This window comes from Rhinatrema bivittatum, chromosome 16, assembly GCF_901001135.1.
Source record: "Rhinatrema bivittatum chromosome 16, aRhiBiv1.1, whole genome shotgun sequence".
Classification (NCBI taxonomy): domain Eukaryota; kingdom Metazoa; phylum Chordata; class Amphibia; order Gymnophiona; family Rhinatrematidae; genus Rhinatrema; species Rhinatrema bivittatum.
Window position 1 is genome coordinate 23,239,906 of NC_042630.1, and position 19,814 is coordinate 23,259,719.

The 19,814-nt window shown below is 46.0% G+C and overlaps 1 protein-coding gene across 1 annotated transcript; it reads right to left on the reverse strand.

Annotated features, from left to right (window-relative positions):
- Positions 1 to 878: 878 nt before the first annotated feature.
- Positions 879 to 19,499, reverse strand: LOC115078640. The gene is made up of 8 exons (XM_029581581.1): positions 19,278 to 19,499; positions 8,434 to 8,616; positions 7,663 to 7,805; positions 7,047 to 7,195; positions 3,577 to 3,766; positions 2,392 to 2,424; positions 1,271 to 1,365; positions 879 to 1,067 (listed from the first exon to the last, which is right to left on the reverse strand). The coding sequence occupies exons 2-8, from the start codon at positions 8,607 to 8,609 to the stop codon at positions 906 to 908; spliced, it is 948 nt and encodes a 315-aa protein (XP_029437441.1). The 5' UTR covers positions 8,610 to 8,616; positions 19,278 to 19,499; the 3' UTR covers positions 879 to 905.
- Positions 19,500 to 19,814: the final 315 nt, after the last annotated feature.

Below are 19,814 nucleotides of genomic sequence, written 5' to 3' on the forward strand. Positions count from 1 at the left end.
CTATTCAGGGCAGAGCTAGGTCTTCTGTGATTCCTGGATCATTTGAGGTGAGAGGTAGCATAAACTTGGCTGGGTCCTCAAGGCAAACTGCTGTCTTTACCAGGAGATGCCAAATTCAAAGGTCAAGGGCATAGTGCAAGAGCTTAGAGTCCAGAGTAAGTCTATGAAACGGCTACATTTCTCCCGCTGGCAAATTTCCTGTCCCTCCATGTCTTAACCAAGTGCTCTCTGGGCTTCCATTGAACCCATGTGACACTGTGGACAACAATGGTGCATCTGACAATCCATGGATCTCAAAGAGCTGAAGATCCAGCAAGGCACTAACGGCAATGTGTTCGGATGGGGAGTATTGCCCTGAATGAGCACGGCCCGTGAGTGGTGCATCGAGGCCTTCTAGAATGGTCTCCCGAGCTGCAACTTCCAGTGATCCCTGTGCATCTGGGGCTTCCTTGTTCTGGTTCCTGAGATCTACTGACGTAGCATGAGCTGCTGCACCTCGATGTTCCTCAAGTGAGTCAAAGCCAGTTTTGTCTGGGCTTCCAGCCCTTCCGCACACTTCCTGGCTCCGGAATCCCTGCCACAGCTCTTGGCCACTGTCCTGAATTATCCTGAAGCTTTCGCCCTCTAGCAGCGGCTGTGCCTGTTCACAGGGTACGGAAGCAAATCTGGCCACCTGACGGTGCTCAAAAGGACTCCGAGGCTGAAGATTTACAGGCTTGACTTCCATTTCGCAAGGAGGCGACATTGCCCATATTTGCTGAAAGACATCTTGGGAAGTGAGTGGTAGCTCCTTGATAGTGCTATAGGTCTTGGGGCTTGGAACTGTGGGCTCCAAGCCCAGTCCAGGCTGGGCACAGGCAGTACCTTGGCTTGTCATGTCCAGGAGTGCACTCACAGCATCGTGTTCAGCCACAGAGAGCCACTTGGTGCAAGCAGCAACGGTGCCAGATGTTTTTGGCTCTGCAGAAGAATGGGAAGTCGATGCATGACGGAGGCCTTCTGGGAGCACTTTGTTCACAGAAGGACATAATGGGAGGAGGGGTGTTAAGGTGGAAGCATCGGAAGACCTGCAAAATATCCCAGAAACAAGATCATAATGGAGCACGGATCCTAGCCAACACTGTCTCTCTGAGGAGGTAGCCTGAGGTCACATTCTGTACAGGCACAGGGACTCCTCCGAGGTCACTCATGCAGTCAGGGACAAAACCAGGCTCAGAACCCAGGTTTTCGCAATTCCTGGTTCCTGGCTGTAACCCTATTTCTGTCTCACCTGCTGTGACTGAGGTGAGAGGCAATTGTAGATTCTGTGTCCGGGGGCCATCAGCGGGTCCGTGTAGAAGAAATCGCTGTGATTAATAGGAAGAACTGAAAGAGAAACACAGAACATGACAGCAGGTGAGGAATGGGCAGGCCCATCCACCCTGCCCGGTGAAATAAGAACATAAGAACATAAGAACATGCCATACTGGGTCAGACCAAGGGTCCATCAAGCCCAGCATCCTGTTTCCAACAGTGGCCAATCCAGGCCATAAGAACCTGGCAAGTACCCAAAAACTAAGTCTATTCCATGTAACCATTGCTAATGGCAGTGGCTATTCTCTAAGTGAACTTAATAGCAGGTAATGGACTTCTCCTCCAAGAACTTATCCAATCCTTTTTTAAACACAGCTATACTAACTGCCTTAGCCCTTCACTTCTTTCTAACTGGGTCCCTCTGTGCCTATCCCAGGATGGGCGGATCCAGTCCTGGGTTTTACCTGTTGTAGTTCAGATTTCCCTACTAAAAAGCAGGAGCTACAGCGCCATGCATGCAACAAGGATGGAACCAGGCCTGCCCAGGGAAAAATGGAACCTGCTGGCAGCACGACGAGCACAAAGGCTCTTATCTTAAAAAGTGATTGCGATTATTAGTGGAACTGTTAATTCCAAGAGGGATTAAGTATGAGGGACACAGCTCGAGAATGGCAGAGCTCTGAGTGGCCCAAGCTGCACTCAGGAAGAGTAAACTAAAAAAAAAAAAAACCACGAACCCACTGCAGCCTTTGGAAGCAATGATTCTTTCTTAAATTTCACATTTTGATAAAAAGCCTGTTGAGGAGGAGGACGGCAGACAGACAGACGCTGAGGATGTGAAGCAAAGGATGTGTTTTCACCTCTGGCTGGGCTCCCCTCCGTACGTGTAATTAATAATTTCATTAATAATCGCCGCACACATAATCAATTTCCCATCTCCACTTTTTTTTTTTTACCACCTGCAATAATGTTACTTTTTTTCTAACAGCAGAGATAAACCTTGAAAAAATGAAAAGCATGCAAGGAGGATTAAGGGGAAACCAGGAAGGAATAGGGGAAAAGCAGTAGAAAGGAGGGAAAATAAAAGGGTAAACTGACCATAAGCTGAGTCTCCCGCAGCGGTCACAATGTCTACAGAAACAAACACACAAAAAGAGAAAATAACTCAATACCTCAAAAAGCTATATTGAAAAGATAATTCTTCAGAGATAATTAAAAGAGACAGAGCAGGAACTTGAAATATACTAAGCAACTTGCTGAGGTGTGAGAGAGTGCCCCTAGTGTTCCCCTATTTACCTGTGCAGGACCAGGCTAGACATCTGGTCCACCTTAAATCCACCAAGGAGAGTATGCTCTATGGGCGGGATCCTGCGGGGGAGGAGGGGCTCAGAGATCATAACCAGAGACTGGGGAATAAGAGCTGGGATCCAGGTGGGGATAACCAGACCAGGCTCAGGTCTCCAGGAGGAAGGCAACTCCTGCAACGTAACTGAGCTGAGACAAAGTTGGACTGTGAGTACTGAGGGAAGCAGTACTGAACTGTAAGTAAAGAGAGTACATTGTTCTGAATGGAAGGCAGCCTACTGTTGTGCATGTGTGAAGCTGTAATACAGGTATACTGTTTTAAGTAAGGCTAGAATCAGATTAGTTTGTCTCCAGGCCTGTGGGAATCACCGCTCATTTCCACACTGGGCAGTCTGGACGAATCATTTGGATCTCTTTCAGATATTATTTCATATGAATTGTTATCATCTCTAACACCTCCCCTAATAGGCTGTTCCATGCATCCACTAACCTTTCTATGAAGAAATACTTTTTGATGTTGTTTCCTAGTCTCATGTGACCTGTTCTAGAACATTCTTTCTTCTAAAATAGGTCTGCTTCTTGTGCTTGATTTATATTTTGAAATATTTGAATGTCTATTATATCTCTCGTCTACAGAATATATATATTTATGGCTTTTCGTGCAGACCCCATTACCATTTTGATAACCCTCCGCTGGATCACTTTCACCCCATCTTTATCCTTTTGGAGATATTTTTATATCTATCATCTTCTGCAAAGCCTCACCCCTGATTCCTCCCCATCCAGCTCTCATCAGGGATCCTCCCTCTACTATTAGACCTCTCCACCATTTCCTCCCCAACTGGCTCTCATCAGGGATCCTCCCTCTACTATTAGACCTCTCCACCATTTCCTCCCCAACTGGCTCTCATCAGGGGACCTTCCAAGTGAGGCTTCTCCCTGCCTTATTCCTTCCTGAATTGACTCCTGTGGTCTTACTTGCTCCATATATGTCTTCTCCCACAGGCCCTTGGTTGGCATGGTCCACATTGGCAGCTGGAGCCTCATAGGTGCTTTCAAATGGTCCCTGGGAGCGCTGAAGGATGGCCACTGCAGTGTAATATGATATGAAAGAGGGGTGTGACAGGATCCGACTAGAGAACAAGCCCCCAATGCCTGGTGAAGGAGCCTAGAGAACAAAACACCAAGAGATGTATTAATTAACCAATGACTTCCACAGTACATCCTAAAAGGCAGGTACGCTGAATATTTACAAGGTGTATTTGCATAAAGCTGTTTTGTATGCATAAAGAGATCCTAAACCTATTCCTTACTCATGGGGTATGTGTCACCACAGACACACAAGCATGATGTCAGAGAGGAGATGTAGTGGGAGGGGGGTTTAGATACTCCCCATTAGGAGGGGGTCTTAAGGTTGAATAACATGCAAGAAGTCCAGACACTTCTATAGCAGGCCCAGCCCAGGGGATGCTGTCGCCGAGCATGGGCAAGGAATAGGGTGGGTAGGCTTTAGCAATAGGAAAGTAAAAATCCAGGGCAGCAAGACAGGGCCAAGCCCAGAGGAAGCATCAGCAAGTCTTCGAGGGGGGGGGGCAGAGAAAGAGAGCTGGAAAAGGGGACGAGGCACCATTTTGGGACTGAGCAGGTTTAGCTGACGCTCCTCCCACAGGCAAAGGATCCTTAGGGACCACAGGCGGGAACTGGGGGGGGGGGTCATCACAGCAGCATTGCGGCCCCCCTGCCGCACAAGGAGAGGTGCAACTCGGACAGATTTGCTGGATAGGGGGCGCCTAAGCTTGATGGCGCCCCAACTCCCAGCTGTAACCGTGAGGCCAAGGAGAGCGTGAAAGAGGTGTCAGCCTCGGTTTGTTCGCAGGCGGAATTCAGCCTACCTGTGCGAGGCATTACTTCGCCATGAAAGTTATTTTTTTTTCAAACTTCTTACTGAGCTCTGGAAGCAGGAACGGATTGGTTCTTCCTGTCAGTCTATGGACGTGTGTGTGATGTCATGCGTGACATTATAGCCTCTACTGAGCCACTAAACTTGACATGTCTGTATTTCTGTTTGTGTATGGGTGTGAAATACAAGAAGGCTGAGACATCCATTAGCCGAGAACATGTACACGGATGTGGTGAGATTTTAAGGCCTCAGGGCCCCCCCTTCCTTCAGGTCATTCTGACCTCCAGGGAAGTGTAAGTAGCAGGGGGAGGAGGGGAAGGGGAAGACAATATTATAGCTCAGAAGTCCATTTGCCTATAATTAAGGCTTCTGTTCTTATGTATTTATATATTACATCGGTTGAAACCCTTACTAACATTCCAGGACTTCTGCACTGTCCTACAAACGCTAACATTCTCACACTTAGATTACTGCAACTCCCTATTACTAGGCCTACCCTCAGGACTATTAAAACCACTACAGTTACTACAAAATGCCTCAGCAAGACTCATTAGGGGCAAGGAAATCTGACCACATCGCCTCCTCGCTGATAGCCAATGCAATCTAGGATCCACTAGGAAGTACTAACACTAATTTTCAGCATCATCGATGACAAACTCCTGCTTATTACACATGACTCTCCAACCATGCACACCACAGCGAACACTAAGCTCGCACCTCAAAGGACTAGTAACCATACCTACTCTGCGGAGCACTCATCTCATGCAAATAAGAAACCAAATGTTTTCCATGGCAGGCCCCAAGTTGTGGAACTGTCTACCAGTCTTTACGACTAGTAGTAGAAAGAAAGAGCTGAAAACGTGAGCTGAAAACATGGCTCTTCAAAAATGTGCAAGATCTAACATAAGACAACTTGCAGAAAATGACGGTACTAAATACACAGATCCCATTAGGTGAACGAGCGACGATTATTGAGAGACGTGAAGCGTGTTAAGACAACTCACCAACTACTTTGCGAAGGCTACTGAAAGGGAACTTATCACAAATTATTATTTTAACCATCTAGTTAACTTGTTACGATGTTGTGTTGACCTACAAATGTGAATGTTGCTTTTGTAAACCGTTGTGTTCTTCTCTTGGAACGATGGTATACAAAATGCCTAAATAAATAAATAAACGCATGCGTTTAATTTTCCGGCTAATTTGAGATTGTTTGAAAGTACGAAAAATAAGTGTTTTCGTGGCACAGGTACTACTTTTCCGACTGAATTAAATGCATCCATTTGTGTCACCGAGGAGGAGTCAGCCTGGAAGAGGGACAGAAACAGAATGGACAACTAAGACATGCGAATGGAGGGGGCAAGCGAGTACTATGGGAAAGGGTATTTTTCCTGGTGTTTAACCAATAAGCACCTATTTCATTATTTTTCTATCAGGCATTTCTCAATTAAAACCTAAAATCTGAAGCCCTACCTATAAATGAACCTCCTTCCTGAGGATAACAGGCAGGTGTCGCTGACAGCACGTGCGCGCATTCAAATTTCAAATGTACCCTCTCGATTCTGCACCCTGCCCTCTTCCCGCTACCTGCACAAAACCGCAGTCGCAAAGCACAGATGGGAGTATGTTGCACTCACTAACTTTCAAAGACCAATAGTCCAAGCGGTTTCTTTTTGAAAACGTGTGGAAGCTCCAAGCGTTAAAGGTGACCGCCCGGTCCGCGACTAGGCCCGCCGCGTGATAATCACTCCCAAAGAAAAGGAAAAAGACATCACTATAATAAAACAAAGGATGGAGAGGACAAGAAGGCGGTCACTTCCCGGATCTGGTGCCACTCAGGAAGGTCTCTGGTCAGGTTACTTTTCTGGCGGGATACAGCCAGATTTTTCTCCCGTTTCCCTGCAGGATTATACACAGTTTTACCTGCTCATTCTTTTGTGGGAAGGTATTGCCTTATATTTTTGGTTTTATTTGTTAATCTTTCTTTCTACGCATTCTTTTGAGGGGAGTCTTTGATTCTCTCTCTCTCTCTCTTTTGGTCATGTGCATTTTTCTTGTCTTTGGAATTTGCACAGTACAGGAGGGAATACATTCCTGTTTCTCTTTTCTCTGGTGTTGCACTGCAGGCAGAGTCTGGCTTCTTGCAGTTTCTAGCTCAGTTTTTGGCTGCATGTTTCTACTTGTAATTTGTGGACCCTTACTCTGCATTGATCGAAGGTCCATCTGTTCTTAGCGTGTGTGACCGAAGGGAGATATTCTGCTAGCATGTAGTTTGTGTGGGGGATCAGCAGCAATCCAGCTTGTTCTGATTTCCCAACAGGCGATGTGTTGGAGTTTTAGGCCCAGTGCAATCTCTTATTAATTTCTATAAAACGTCTGCACCGGTTGCCCATGACACACTCACTCTGGTGGTCAGAGACGTGAACCACAGCTGAGGCTACGGCGTGGTCTTCCTAACTGATAGCAGTATCCTCTTATCTCCAGCATTAGATTGTCAAGTCAGCAAGTTCTAACCCTGGTTGGGTCAAGCCTTCTCACATTTGCTTACCTTCGCCTGCCAGCAGTCAAGAGCCGAGGCCTTCGGCTTCCTACCGGTCCCCATATCTTTCTTACTGGTGCAATAGACTGTTGGCGGGACGGTGCAGGCCAGGTGTGCCTCAGCATGGGTTCCTCCTAGCCTCAATCTAGGCTGGAGAACTTAGGCAAGAGAAAAACAGGGAGAAGAGAGAATAACTGAGCAGATCAAATGGACAAACTTCACTTATCAAAAAAAAAAAAGGAACTCTGTATCTCTCAAGCCCAGCAGCAGCTTCTGGTCTCTGAGTGAGGGACCAGGTGATAACGTGTAGTGACCTGTCTGTAACAGATGCAGAGACTGCAACAGAAGGGACAGATTCTGGGCATCAATATTACTCTGATACAGCACTGTCCCATTTAATATTTCAAGATTCAGCCACCTCTAGGGTGCTTGGTGTGACAACACTGGGGCTCAAATTACATGAGAAATTGTAAAAAAAAAAAGAGGGGAGAGAAGAACAAGTAGTTAGTGGCATGAGCTGAGGCACAGAGAGACAAAGTGACTCGCTCGAGGTCATGGGCACATAGAGTCGATGGAGGTAGATGTGTCGGCAGGTTAAAGAATGGGTTTGCTGTGCTTTCTTTACCTTCATGCAGGGGAGAAGTAGCTCTTCCTTCAAAACAGTCAAGGGGAAAGAGACGGGGGTGGGACCCCAGCTGAGACCCCCTGGGCCCTTTAAACCCCTCCGGCCACTGGAGGCTGGTGTGTAGCCTGCCAACTCCCGGCAGCCTGCAGCAGGGAACATAGGAGGAAGCAGTGCAATGAAGCTAAATATTGCTCCCGATTATGTATTTTATTTCTCGGCACGTTTAAACAGTAGACCAAAAATCAGAGAACAGCAACAGTTCAATCAAAACACAAACAAGGACCTGTGAACACTGGGAATACAAATTATTCACTTTCCATACAAAATAATATTTATAAACACCAACACTACCATGCTCTTCCTCTTTCCCACCCCTGGAAGGGGATATCATTTAAAAAAAACTCTGTCCCCAACCCAGATCACCTTCAAATATTCTAAAGAGAATCTTCCAAAACTGAGAAAACAGATGATTGATTATTTAAAAACATTTGTTACCTGCTTATATCAGAGTCACTGTGCTAGGCGGGATTAGGTGATGCCTCATTCTCTGCCATATCAATTCAATAATAAAAATACTCACTAAATGCAGGGTATATGATGGAGGAAGAGAAAGAAAAAAAGAGGCAGAGATGAAGAAGAGGTACCAAGACAGAGAGAGAGGAAGATACAGAGAGAGGAAGAGAAAGACACACAGAAGAAAGAGAGAGATACATACAGGAAAGACAAAGAGAGAGAGAGCTACACCCACACAATAAGGTATAGCAATCTCACCAGCTGTCCCTCCCCAGTGGCTGCTGAGACCCATGGCTCCTCTCTTCTTCCGAGATATAGTCCCATTCCTCCTCCTCCTCTGAACACTCCTCAGTCCAGCAACTCTCCTCTGGGGATTCTCTCCCCTCCTGCCCCATGGATCTGGTGCCTCCATCATGCATCTTTCCAAACCTCATGCACACACTAAATAAAAGAAAAACCCTGCAGCATTATTGTTAGGCACAGACACTGAATCCCAAACGCCTGTAAAAATGACCAGAAATGTCAGGCAGATCCTAGAGGGACTTTAGGCCTAGTCCTGATTTTGTGACCAGTTCCCTCTCCCTAGTGCATTATGGGACTTGGTGTGCTGATTTCACAACATGACAAGTGGTTAGAGCAACAGGCTGAGAATCAGGAAAGCCTGGCTTCAAATCCTGCTTTCCCCCACTGATGCAACCGGGCAAGTTGCTTCACCCTCCATGGCCTCAGGTGCAAACCTAGGTCCCGATGTAATAAAATGCACACTGGGCTATGCGTCCGTTTTTTTTGCGCACACAACTTCACTCCCGATGCAACAGGGAGGTTACCGCAAAAAAAAACAACAAAAAAAAACGTGCACACAGCCATGAGTGAAACTGTATGCACAAATTAGTGCACCGCCATCCAAATCCCACATTAATCAAGACAATAGCTATCACAGAGATGTGCGCAGGCTTAACGTGGGTCTTCATAACACTGAAAATGTAACTTCTGGACAGAGGTAAGGTTTCTGAGGCTGAACCTGGAGATCAGGGTGTGTGGCTCCTGTATTCAGCAGTTATGCATAGAAAACATGATTTCTGCTAAATTTATTTATTTTTTAATAATTGATAGTTTATTAAACAAGCAAAAGTACAAATACAGTAGCCAAATATTTGTACAGTTACAAAGACAGACCCATGTAAACCACAGCAAGTAATTTCCAACATTTTCTTCCCCAAATTATATTTTCTGCATATGAAACAGGGTTGGTGCACATTGCTGTGCAGAACACGATTTGCACGCGTAAAACATGACCTGAATCACCATTTGTGCGCATTAACCAGGATTTATATGCACAAAACATTGTGGGGTCCAAATTCAAAAGCATTTTATCAGATAATTCAGAATTTATCTGGGCTAAATGAAGATTTGGGCCCATTTACGGCTAAATTCTGGCTTACAGCCAGCTCTGCATAACTAGATAAAGTAGATATAAACAAACACTGCCAATAAATGTAAACATCTCACTCCATAGGAGTATATGAAAAAATACAGATGAAAGTAATAATTTAATGAGTTTTTTTGTTTATAAGTTCATGAGTCTATAAGTCACTAAATTTAGACAAATGAAAAAGATATATATACATTTAAAATTGTGAGCTCACTACTGCTGTCATATCTCTGATACATCAGGGGATAGCAGTCCGGGATCTGGCATTAACTTGTATTGGTGTGTTTAACCATTTTTTTTTCTGTATCTATCTTAGAAATGATGATCAATTTTACTCAAAGAATAAATGAGCAATTTACTCATATATAATAAGCAAATTCTTTTGCTGAATATTATTTTGTCTGATTACTGAGTTGCTCTGTCTTTATAAATAATTATTGCTCTCACTAATACATTATCTCTTAGGAACAATGATGTGTTATGCTTATGACATGGTCCTGGACAGAGACAGAGAGAGAGAGAAAGAGAGAGAGAGAGTCACCTACCTATAAGGATACTCATTTTCTCATCCAGTTCTACCTGACAGAGCATGAACCCAAGACACTATACAGCCCCAAAATTTCAATAGTTACAGCTGACTAGGGAGCGGGAGCATGCATGGGCATTTCTCGTATTGGTACTTCTATAGTTAAACCATTAGAAGTGAAAGAACTAGACTTTGTTTTGTCTAGTTTCTTCACTTCTAATGGTTTAACTATATAATTTGACCTGGAAAGCTTTCCTCTCAGCATTCTCTCCTCATTTATTTATTTATTTATAGGCTTTTCTATACCGATATTAGTGGGGACATCATATCAGTTTGCAGCAAAACTATAGTGTGGAAATTACAATGGTAAGTGACCATCATAGGATAAGGACTCCACTGTCAGGATAGACCCAACTTGTGAAGGGAGTGGGGAATAAAAGTGCTGTTTGCTCTCTTACACCTCCATTGGTAGTTACAGTTAGTCCCTCACAAGTAGTTATTCCCTTTTTAGTCACCCCCTCCTTTTACATTTCACTTCTGGACCTAGATGCTCTCCAAGCCCTGGAGTTGAAGATTGATTGTCATACAGGAACTATAACCCTGACTCCCTCAAAGGCCCTGCAGTTTCTTCCCTCTGGAGACCAAAGCTGCATTGACTCTGCCCCAGTACACCTTGAGCAGAAAGAAAGAGATGCCTTGATACAATCTTTGCATATTTCCCTTTGTTTGTGGGTAACAGAAAACAGAAGTAGGATTAATAAAATCTGCTGTCCCTGTATTTATCAAGGTGGATCCAACCACAGCTCCTGCATATATGCCAATATCCCCTCCGCCCAGAAACAGAGGAAGGAATTAAAGCTATCATACATTCCTTGCTCACAAGGAATTCTAATTCATATTAGCACTAACACTCCCATTTGGCCTGTGCCTAAGCCCAATGGCAAGTGGTGCCTCACCCAGGATTTACGGAAAATTAAAATAGAATGTGATTCCTTGTTTTCCTATTGTACCTAATCCAGCCATAGTCCTGTCCACCATACCACCCACAATAATATATTCAGTCATGAATCTTACCGAAACTTTTTTTTACAGTGCCATTACACCCCCAGTCCTACTTTTTATTTCCATTCGTATATAGGGGATTACAATATACATGGATCTGTCTACCTCAGGGCTACTCTGAAAGTCCTCCCATCTTTAACCAGCTTCTACAAAACGATTTGGCTGATGTGACCCTCCAAGGCACATTGGTACAATATGTAGATGACCTTTTGCTCTTTTCCACAGACATTACTCACCACCTTAACTCACAAAGGCCATAAGGTGGACCTTAAGAAACTGCAACTTGTCCAAGGGCATTTCTTGTCCCTCGAAACTAATGCAGTTGCCCCTGATTGAATTGCTTCTATTTTATGTGTCTCTTCCCCAAAAAAGAATCAGACAGCCTACAGTCTTCCTACATCATACTGGATATTTTCACCAATGGATCAATGAGTATGCCCTTACGGCAGCACCCCTGGAGGCCCTACATCTGATACTCTTGAAAAGATTGAAGAGCTTCAGAAAGCCTTTGATGCTTTAAAAACTACTCTAGCCCAGGCTCCCACCTTAGGTCTACCAGACTATAGCAAACCATCTAATCTGTATGTAACGCAACGTAATGGTTGTTCCATGTCGGTTCTCATCCAGTCCCATGGACCTCAGCAAAAAGCAGGAGTTGCATCTTTGTCATCCTACACTTTGACAAACTGACAGCAGCAGAAAGAAGAACACAAGACAAGGAGAGAGCTAGAGAGAGAATAAATCTTATTTATTTATTTATTTATTTATTTAGCTAGCTCCTAGCTAGCTGGGCTGTTAGGAGCTGAGACATCCTGCAAAACACTTTCTCACTGAGCCTGAGATTCAGGGAACCTATTGATTGTGTGGGGCCTGGCCTAGGCTGAGCCTTGCTCATGGCTTCCCTGCCTCCTCTGCTTCCACTCTCTTCCTCTTGCCTGGGCCATGTTGCCAGTTCCCACCTGAAGAAAATCACTAAATCTACTGAGAAAAGACTCCAGCATATAAAATGTACCTAGTACCACAGATCAGCACTTTTGAAAGCAGCAAAATGATCAAGAAGCAGATGGCTGGTAGGTGATTGTGGACTCCCAGCCTTATGCAAGTGGTTACAAGATAAAGGAGGACAATCTCGGCAGAATGAGAAGTTCATAATCCGGGCTGGAAGGAGTCAATGGCACTGGCGGTTGACAAGGAAGTCTTGCATTTGATGATAAACAGCCCAACTGTTCCAAGGATTTAGAGAGGAAAGTGAACAAAGAAATGGCTTGGTGGTTAGAAACAGATGGGTTCAACTTATTCAGATACATTAGAGGCATTCCGGAGTGTTCCAGGGCAGGGCTAATGCCAGTATCCTGCGTTTTCTGGCTAAGTTAGTAGATAATTTTTGACATGGCAGAGCTAAATCCTACGTTATCTGGATACATTGGATAACATAGGCTTCATCCTTGGTAGATTCAAGGACTCAGTTTTGCCACTGAACATCTAGTTTAAGTTAACTGGGTAAATTTATCTGGTTAATTTACCCAGACAGACCTCAGAGTCCATACATACTCAGGTATAAAATCAGGACTGCCTGCCCTTGATGACCCATATTACCCCCATATTCTATCTGAATACCCTCTCATAGTTCTCATAAATTCCCCCCTACCCCCCGTGTTTCCATCTAGATGCCTTTCTTAATTCTTACAGATTATCCCTGTATCCCATCTGGATGCCCTCTCATAGATTACTCCTGTATCCCATTTGGATGCCCTCACATGGTTCTCAGATTACTTCTGTATCCCAAGCCCTCTCATAGTTCTTATAGATTATCCCTGTACACCATGCCCTCTCATAATTCTCATATATTATCCCTGTATCCCATCTGGATACCCCCTCATGGTTCTCATAGATTATCCCCCCCGTATCCCATCTGCATGCCCTCTCATCATTCTCAGACATCCCCATCCCATGGCTGCCAACTGCTTTATCTTCTGTACCAGAACTGCGAGCAACTTCAAAACTCGCAGACCAGCACTTCCTGCTTCTGATCTCATGCACCATGAGGAAGGGCCAGCTCACGAGTTTTGAAGTTTGCTTGCAATGTCGGCTCAGAGGAGATCGAGGAGCTGGCAGCCACAGGATGGGCTCCGGCCCAGCCCTGCAGGCACTGACGCACAGCTGCTGGAAGAAAGCTGTGCGGTCGCGTATTTTAAAAGGAACATTGCTGTGCCATACTCTTGCTTTACATGCAGCAGTGGGATGCCTGCATGGGGCTCAGATAAGGATCCACTCTGCAGCTGCCTGTGCCGAACTCCTGCTTTGTCTATGGAGGTGAAACCTGCATGGGTCTTTGATCATAATCAATACAAGCACTGCCCCCAGACTCATACAGATTCATAATGGCTGGAGCAGTGAAGCAGGCAGCAGTTTACCCCGTCTCCACCAAGATCTCCTCAAGAATATCAAAATGAATTAAGGAGGGTCTACATAATTTAGTTGGTTTTGACATCCATGTACATTTAAATTCAATAAATAAATGTAAAATATGCTTCTTTTAGCCTCCCAGGAGACGTTTCTGTGATTCTTGCCTCGGATGTTAAGATTCTGAGGGCATTTTCCTTCCTCTGGTTGGCTGCTCTTGCCATTTCTCCGTATCTGACCCCAGGGCTTACTCTGCTTCCCCTCCCTCCCCCCCCCAAGACGGACTTCCCTATTCCCAGTGGGGTGGGGGCAGTGGGAGCCCGGGTCAGCATTAGCAGACGGAGCACTCCCTCATGGCCGCCCCCTCCCCAAACTCTGCCTATGCCCCGGGGGGGCATCTCCCCGTCCTACGTTCTGCCCCCCTCCTCCCTGGAGCTCAAGCTTCATGGTGCAGGGGCCGAGGGGGCGATGACAGCCTGGAAAATCCTCAGGACTGGGGCAGTGAGCCTCTTCAAAGTGGATCCAAACATTCAGCTAATTTCATTGCTGGGCCAATGTGCCATGGGTTGGCAAAGTAATACTTGGAATGATTAGAATAAAAATATCCAAATACGATTCACAAAATCTCCCCCCCCCCCCCCCCCCCCCCAAATGAGCGATTTTTCTAGCCTTTGTGCAACAACTCCTGGGACATCCCAGGCTGGAGCTCACAACCTGAATTCCTACTCAAGACTGAGAAGAAGAGGGGGTGAAGCCTTGCACGGAGGGCTCGGATAAATCAGTATCTCTGTTCCTCAGCCACTACACCCCTTCCCTCCTTTCCTTAATTCTCCAGATCAAATCTTTTTATCATTAATAAAGAAAACAAATACAGGAACTGTAATAAGCTCGTACAATGAAAATGAAGCATATGTATAAGAGAGAAAAAAACAAAACACCACACATATTCACTCTAATCTACCCCCCAGTTCTCTTCTGTCCCATAAATGAAGAAGGAACCCAGATCCCCCTAACCCCCACCAAAAACAAATCAGTACTAAGCTCCATGCATGAAAAGTTTCTCTCTCTCCCGCACCAGGGGAAAGCGAATTTGCTTACCATAACCAAATTTCTCCATAGACAGCAGGATGAATTATCCATGACAGATGGGTGACATAATCAGACGGTACCAGATGGACCTTTTTTCCTCAGGTCACAGTTTTTGCTCTATTAAGCATGCATAGAAGTTCCTGCATGTGTGCTGCCTCGTGAGCTCCTCAGGGGATTGCAGAGCTTAGCTTCAGCTAGGTAGTCAACTCTCCAGGGAGGTGGGTGGATATTAAGCATGGCTAATTCATCCACCCTGTTAACAGTAAGCAGACTTGCTCACTCTGTCGACAAGCAGGGTTGAGTTAGCTATGACATATGGGGAATCCCAAGATAAGAGTTGCAGCACAGTACTTACTGAATAAAGCGATCTGATCTCACCATGAAGAGTGGATTATTGGGTGAACAGGCTGCACAAAACTGTCCAAATTTGCAGTCACTTCTTGACAGTAATGGGACGTGAAGGTGTGATCTGATGACCAAGTTTCAGCTTTGCAAAATGTCTTCAATAGGTACAGCTTGCAGATGAGTCACGTAGGTAGCCTTGGCTCTCACTCGATAAGCCTTTACGGAGTTTATGATCTGGAGGCCAGATCAGTGATAGACTGTAAATAAGTTGTCCACTGTATTAGGACTGCCCATTGGATCAGAAGTGACTTCATCCTGAGGTGGAGCCATCCAGTGAGACAGATCAGGATAGAATGTTGAACAATTAAGGTAGTGGTGGAAGGTGGGAGAAGCACAAATGCTAAGCAGACTCCACAATCTCGAGCAACCAACAATCCTTGGTGGATTTTCCTCACCTTCAAGGTAAAGGCCAATTCTTCCCTCACTGGTGGATTCAAGGTCTAGGAGTCAAGTGTGGTCAAAAACTAGGCCCGGGTTTGGTTTGGGCCTGCTGTGACATCTTTGTTTGATGTCTCTCATTCTTCACATCCACAAGCTAGAAGCACGATACCACGATACCACTGAAATTGGCGGCAAGGGCATCGTTAATATATAAGGCTTGGGGATAACCTGCACGGAACGGCAATTACTACCATAGGAAACTTGCTGGGCAGACTAGATGGTCCATTTCGTCTTTTGCTGCCGTCAGTGATAAAGTAGGTTCAGATGTCTCAGTGAGGATAGTAGTTCAAGTCTAGACAGAAACGTGCTGCCCTTGATGTGGGCACCGTTCTAAGCTGACCCCTGTTCACCTGAGCTTGGTACATCTGCCAATGTATCACTTCCACCAACATCTAAGAATGGAACCAGGTTTATCCACTGAAGGATTTCCTGTTTAAACAGCCTATAAGCAGTATTGCTAGGTTCTCTCTGTTTTGTGTATAATTATTGTTTATTTTGGTTGTTTAAATAGGTTTTTTTTATTATGAATGTTTTATTTTGAACACCACTTAGAACGCTAGATATATTATGGTAAATAAAGTTTTGCTATTTGGTGGGTTCCAATGGCAGCTGCTGATGATCTGGCTGCAGTTATCAAACAGTTCATATCCTAAGTGAAGGAGCGATGCTCGTCCTCCCCTGTGTCCCGAAGAACCTGTGGCTATCTCAGCTGGTCTCCTTCCACCGACTCTAGAAGCAACTTCAGCTTCCAGATGCAGTTGTGAAAGTACTGCACCATGTAAAACTGGCGGGCTGCCAAGCAAGCATTTAGCATCAAGCTCTGGAAAACCTTTTTCCTGAAGATGTCCGACAACAATCTAGGAATGTTACCTGCTGGCTTGCTGGAGAAAATCTTTTATTGGCTTAGCTTCTTTTAGGGCGGATTCTACTACGACCGAATAGTGGGGTAGCTGTACAACCCCAAATCCCGGGGTTTACTGAACCCTGTACTTAAGATCCAGCTTCCTGGCTACTGGGGGGATAGATGCTGAGTTATCCCATATTCTTGCTTGTAATTCCCACAGGGTCAAGTGGATCAAGATTGCTGCGGGCTCCACCGGAGTTTCCAGAATCCAGAGAAGGTTGAAGACTACAGCACGGGGGTCCTTGATCTTGTGAATGCGGACCTCCAAGGCCTTCCCCAAACTTATCCAACATCTTGGCATAGGAGAGGTCTTCTGGGGATGGAGTGTCCCAGAGGATCAGGTAGGGGTGTTGGAGGGAATTCCTGAACCTTCCTCCAATCTGAGGGGTAAGGGAACACTAACCCAGGAACCCCAATGCTGACTTAGGTGACTGGGGTGGGGACCTCAGAGGGAAACAGTCTCAGAGGGAAACAGTCCCAGAGAATGTCCTTAGACTGGCTGAAGAATGGCAGGTACTAGACTCCACCCTTGGGCTCTCTGATGGGATCCTCCTTGGTGAGGAGGCTAGAGGGACTCCACCTTAGGGGAACAAAGCTGAGATTCTGGACAGAAGAGGTTGAAGAGTACCCTTCTCACCTCTACCTGCCAGTGAGGCAAAGAAAGTCTTCACCAACACTATGGGCTGCTGTGTCCTGTGATTAGGTGTTGGGAGAAGAACATCTGAAACCAACATACATTCATCCCTTCCTGGAGCAACTGGGAAACCAGTGGCACCTCCGAACAAAGGGCGAAATCTATGCTCCAGAAGCATCAATGGAAATACTGCCCTGGAGATAGGGGTCAATTAAGTGAAGCAAATCCCTTTCAGGGCCTCCTGCTTTCTTTGCGTGTTGATGGAACTGGAAATGCAATGAACAGCAGCGTCAGCTGCACCAAGACTGGGTCACAGGCTCTTGTGCCGAGGCCTGACGCGTCAAGGACTCCAAGACCTGGCCCATCGATGGCACCAGGGACACATCGACGACGCCAGATGTGCCAACAGTGCTGAGCCTTGGTGCGCTGATAGGGTCATCAGGTCTTGCTGCATCACTGGAGCCGTATGCGCTGTAGCGAAACCAGAAATGTTTCAAAGGTGCCAACTGTGCTGCCAGCTCCAGCAAGCTCTGTGGGGCCTATACGGGACTCAAGCACTCCTCAATCAGATGCATTCATGCCTTGCTCAACCCCATTGGAGGCCTTTACCGAGGGTGGGGGGGGGGGGTGTCCTGCTCCTGTTCAACGGCACCGGGAGAACTCAAGGAGGAGGAGGTAAGCTTATGCTTAGGTATTAGTTACAGGAATTTTGGCCTAGGAATAGGAATTTAATGAATATTAAATTCGAGTGTCAAATGCTGATTGCTGATTTGTTAAAAGCTTATGATGGATTTCTCCTGATCACATATAAAGTATTATTTTCATCTGTGTCACTCAGATTTCTTAAGTTTTGGTCCCGGACTGTAACCTGTTTATCTGTTTGCATGCAGATTTGATAAGATCTAATAAAAAAAAAAAAGTCAGAGTTTAGAAACTTTACTTTTAAAATATAGTTTGGCAGAAATATACAAAGCCAGCTTTGTGGCCTCTGGGGAATCCCATAAAAGGGGTTTTTCTTAGGGATTCTCCACCGTATGGGTCAGAGTGCTATGTATATAAATGTCCCATATAGCACCACGCACATTGTCAGCACCGTATAAATACTATAATGCCCGATACAGAGCCTCAGCGCCGTATAAATAAAGCAATGTTTTGTACAGCTGTACAGTACCTAACTGTAACCTACTCTGAAGTGGCTGACCAGTCACAAAAGGCAGAATATACGTTTTTAAAAATTAAACAGAATAAAATGAGGGTAGCACCTTGCATGGCTGTGCACACCCCATCAGTTACATACTGTAATGGCTCCCATATTCCTCCTCTGCCATGCAGTGGGGCTGGGTCATGCGGACTTGCTGGGGAGGGACTCTTTGCCTAGGGAAGGTCTCTAAGGGTTCAGGCAGCAGGGTTGATCCTAGACTCAACCCTCCATCCCCAGACTACCACATTCCCCCCTTCCCTGTTGAATTTAAAGCCTCCCTGGCCTTTCTTATCACATCCAAGCAGGACGGGAGTCCACCAAAGGTTTACCTTCTCCCTTTGGATATTAAATCTCTGGGGTTAAAGCTAAGTGAATTATGAATGCCCCTGAGAAGATGAGTGAATGGGATGACACCGGACTGGTGCCAGTGCCCACCTATGTTTCAAGCCTGTGCTAATGCAGCCCCCCTGCCTGTGCAGATCAGACGACTGGAAATGTCTCCTCCAGCTTGCCCCCTGCCCCATTCCTGTCTCACTGCTGTGCTTGGGATTTTACAGATCCTTAAAGCACCGATTTTCACTTTTGTTTTGCTAAAGCAGCCTATAAATAAATGAAATAAAACGTGAAATTTTGTAGACCCCCCCCCCCCAATTCTCTCTCTCTCCCTATCTCCCTCCCAACTCTACAACAAGTTGTGTAGAACCAGCGGCAATGTACTAAATTTACACACAAAAAAGAAATAATAAAAGGTACTGGGCTGGGTCCAGCAGCAGCTGCAGCCTCCACCTTCCACCTTTTTCCAAACCGGGTAAAAGCAGCAAGGTCAGAAAAGCTTGCGGGTTGGTGACCTGGCAGAGACTCGGTCGCCACTCCCTGGAACCTTTTCGCCCTGCCCTTCGGGTCTGGCCCAAGCCGCCTGCTGCAGCTCCGATTACTGGAGGGGAACGGGACGGACATTTCTCAAACCTTGCTCCCCGCGCCTGCCCTAGAGCAAGGAAGACTCACCGGCCTGGGATCGGCAGCTGCACTGTAGGCCTGACGAGTGCAATGCCTTGCGCCAGACCGACCACGGGGTGGCGCAGCTGCGCTCGCAGCTCTCCAGGAAAGCGGTTCCTAGAAAAGGTGTTTTCTTTTAAAAGGGAATCATTCCCGTAGCAAGGGTCACACTGGCTACTGTGAAAAGGGATGGGCAAGAACGTGGACGCCAGGGCAGCGATGAAAGGAATGCATGAGACGCCATCGCAGTGTGTGAGGGCAGTGAGGAGGGAGACGCCACCGCAGTGTGAGAAGGTGAAAAAGGGATGGGAACAATGAGCGAGACTCCAGCACAGCGATGAAAGGAATGCATGAGACGCCATCGCAGTGTGTGAGGGCAATGAGCAGGGAGACTCCATCGGGGTGTGAGAAGGCAGTGATAGGGAGAATGAATGAGACTTCATTGGAATGCATGATGAGAAATGAGGCTCCAGCACCGAGGGTGAGCGCAGTGATGAGAGAAGTGAATGAAACTCCAGCACAGTATATGAGGGCAGTGATGAGAGG

What these genes read in the sequence shown, in the direction of transcription:
- LOC115078640 (XM_029581581.1), bottom strand. Translation starts at nt 8,609, where the DNA reads ATGAGGTTTGGAAAGATGCATGATGGAGGCACCAGATCCATGGGGCAG. An exon ending in CCACTGGGGAGGGACAGCTG is followed by an intron (nt 7,806 to 8,433) that starts GTGAGATTGCTA and finishes TCCCTGCTGCAG; the next exon opens with GCTGCCGGGAGTTGGCAGGC. An exon ending in TCTCACCTCAGTCACAGCAG is followed by an intron (nt 1,068 to 1,270) that starts GTGAGACAGAAA and finishes GATATTTTGCAG; the next exon opens with GTCTTCCGATGCTTCCACCT.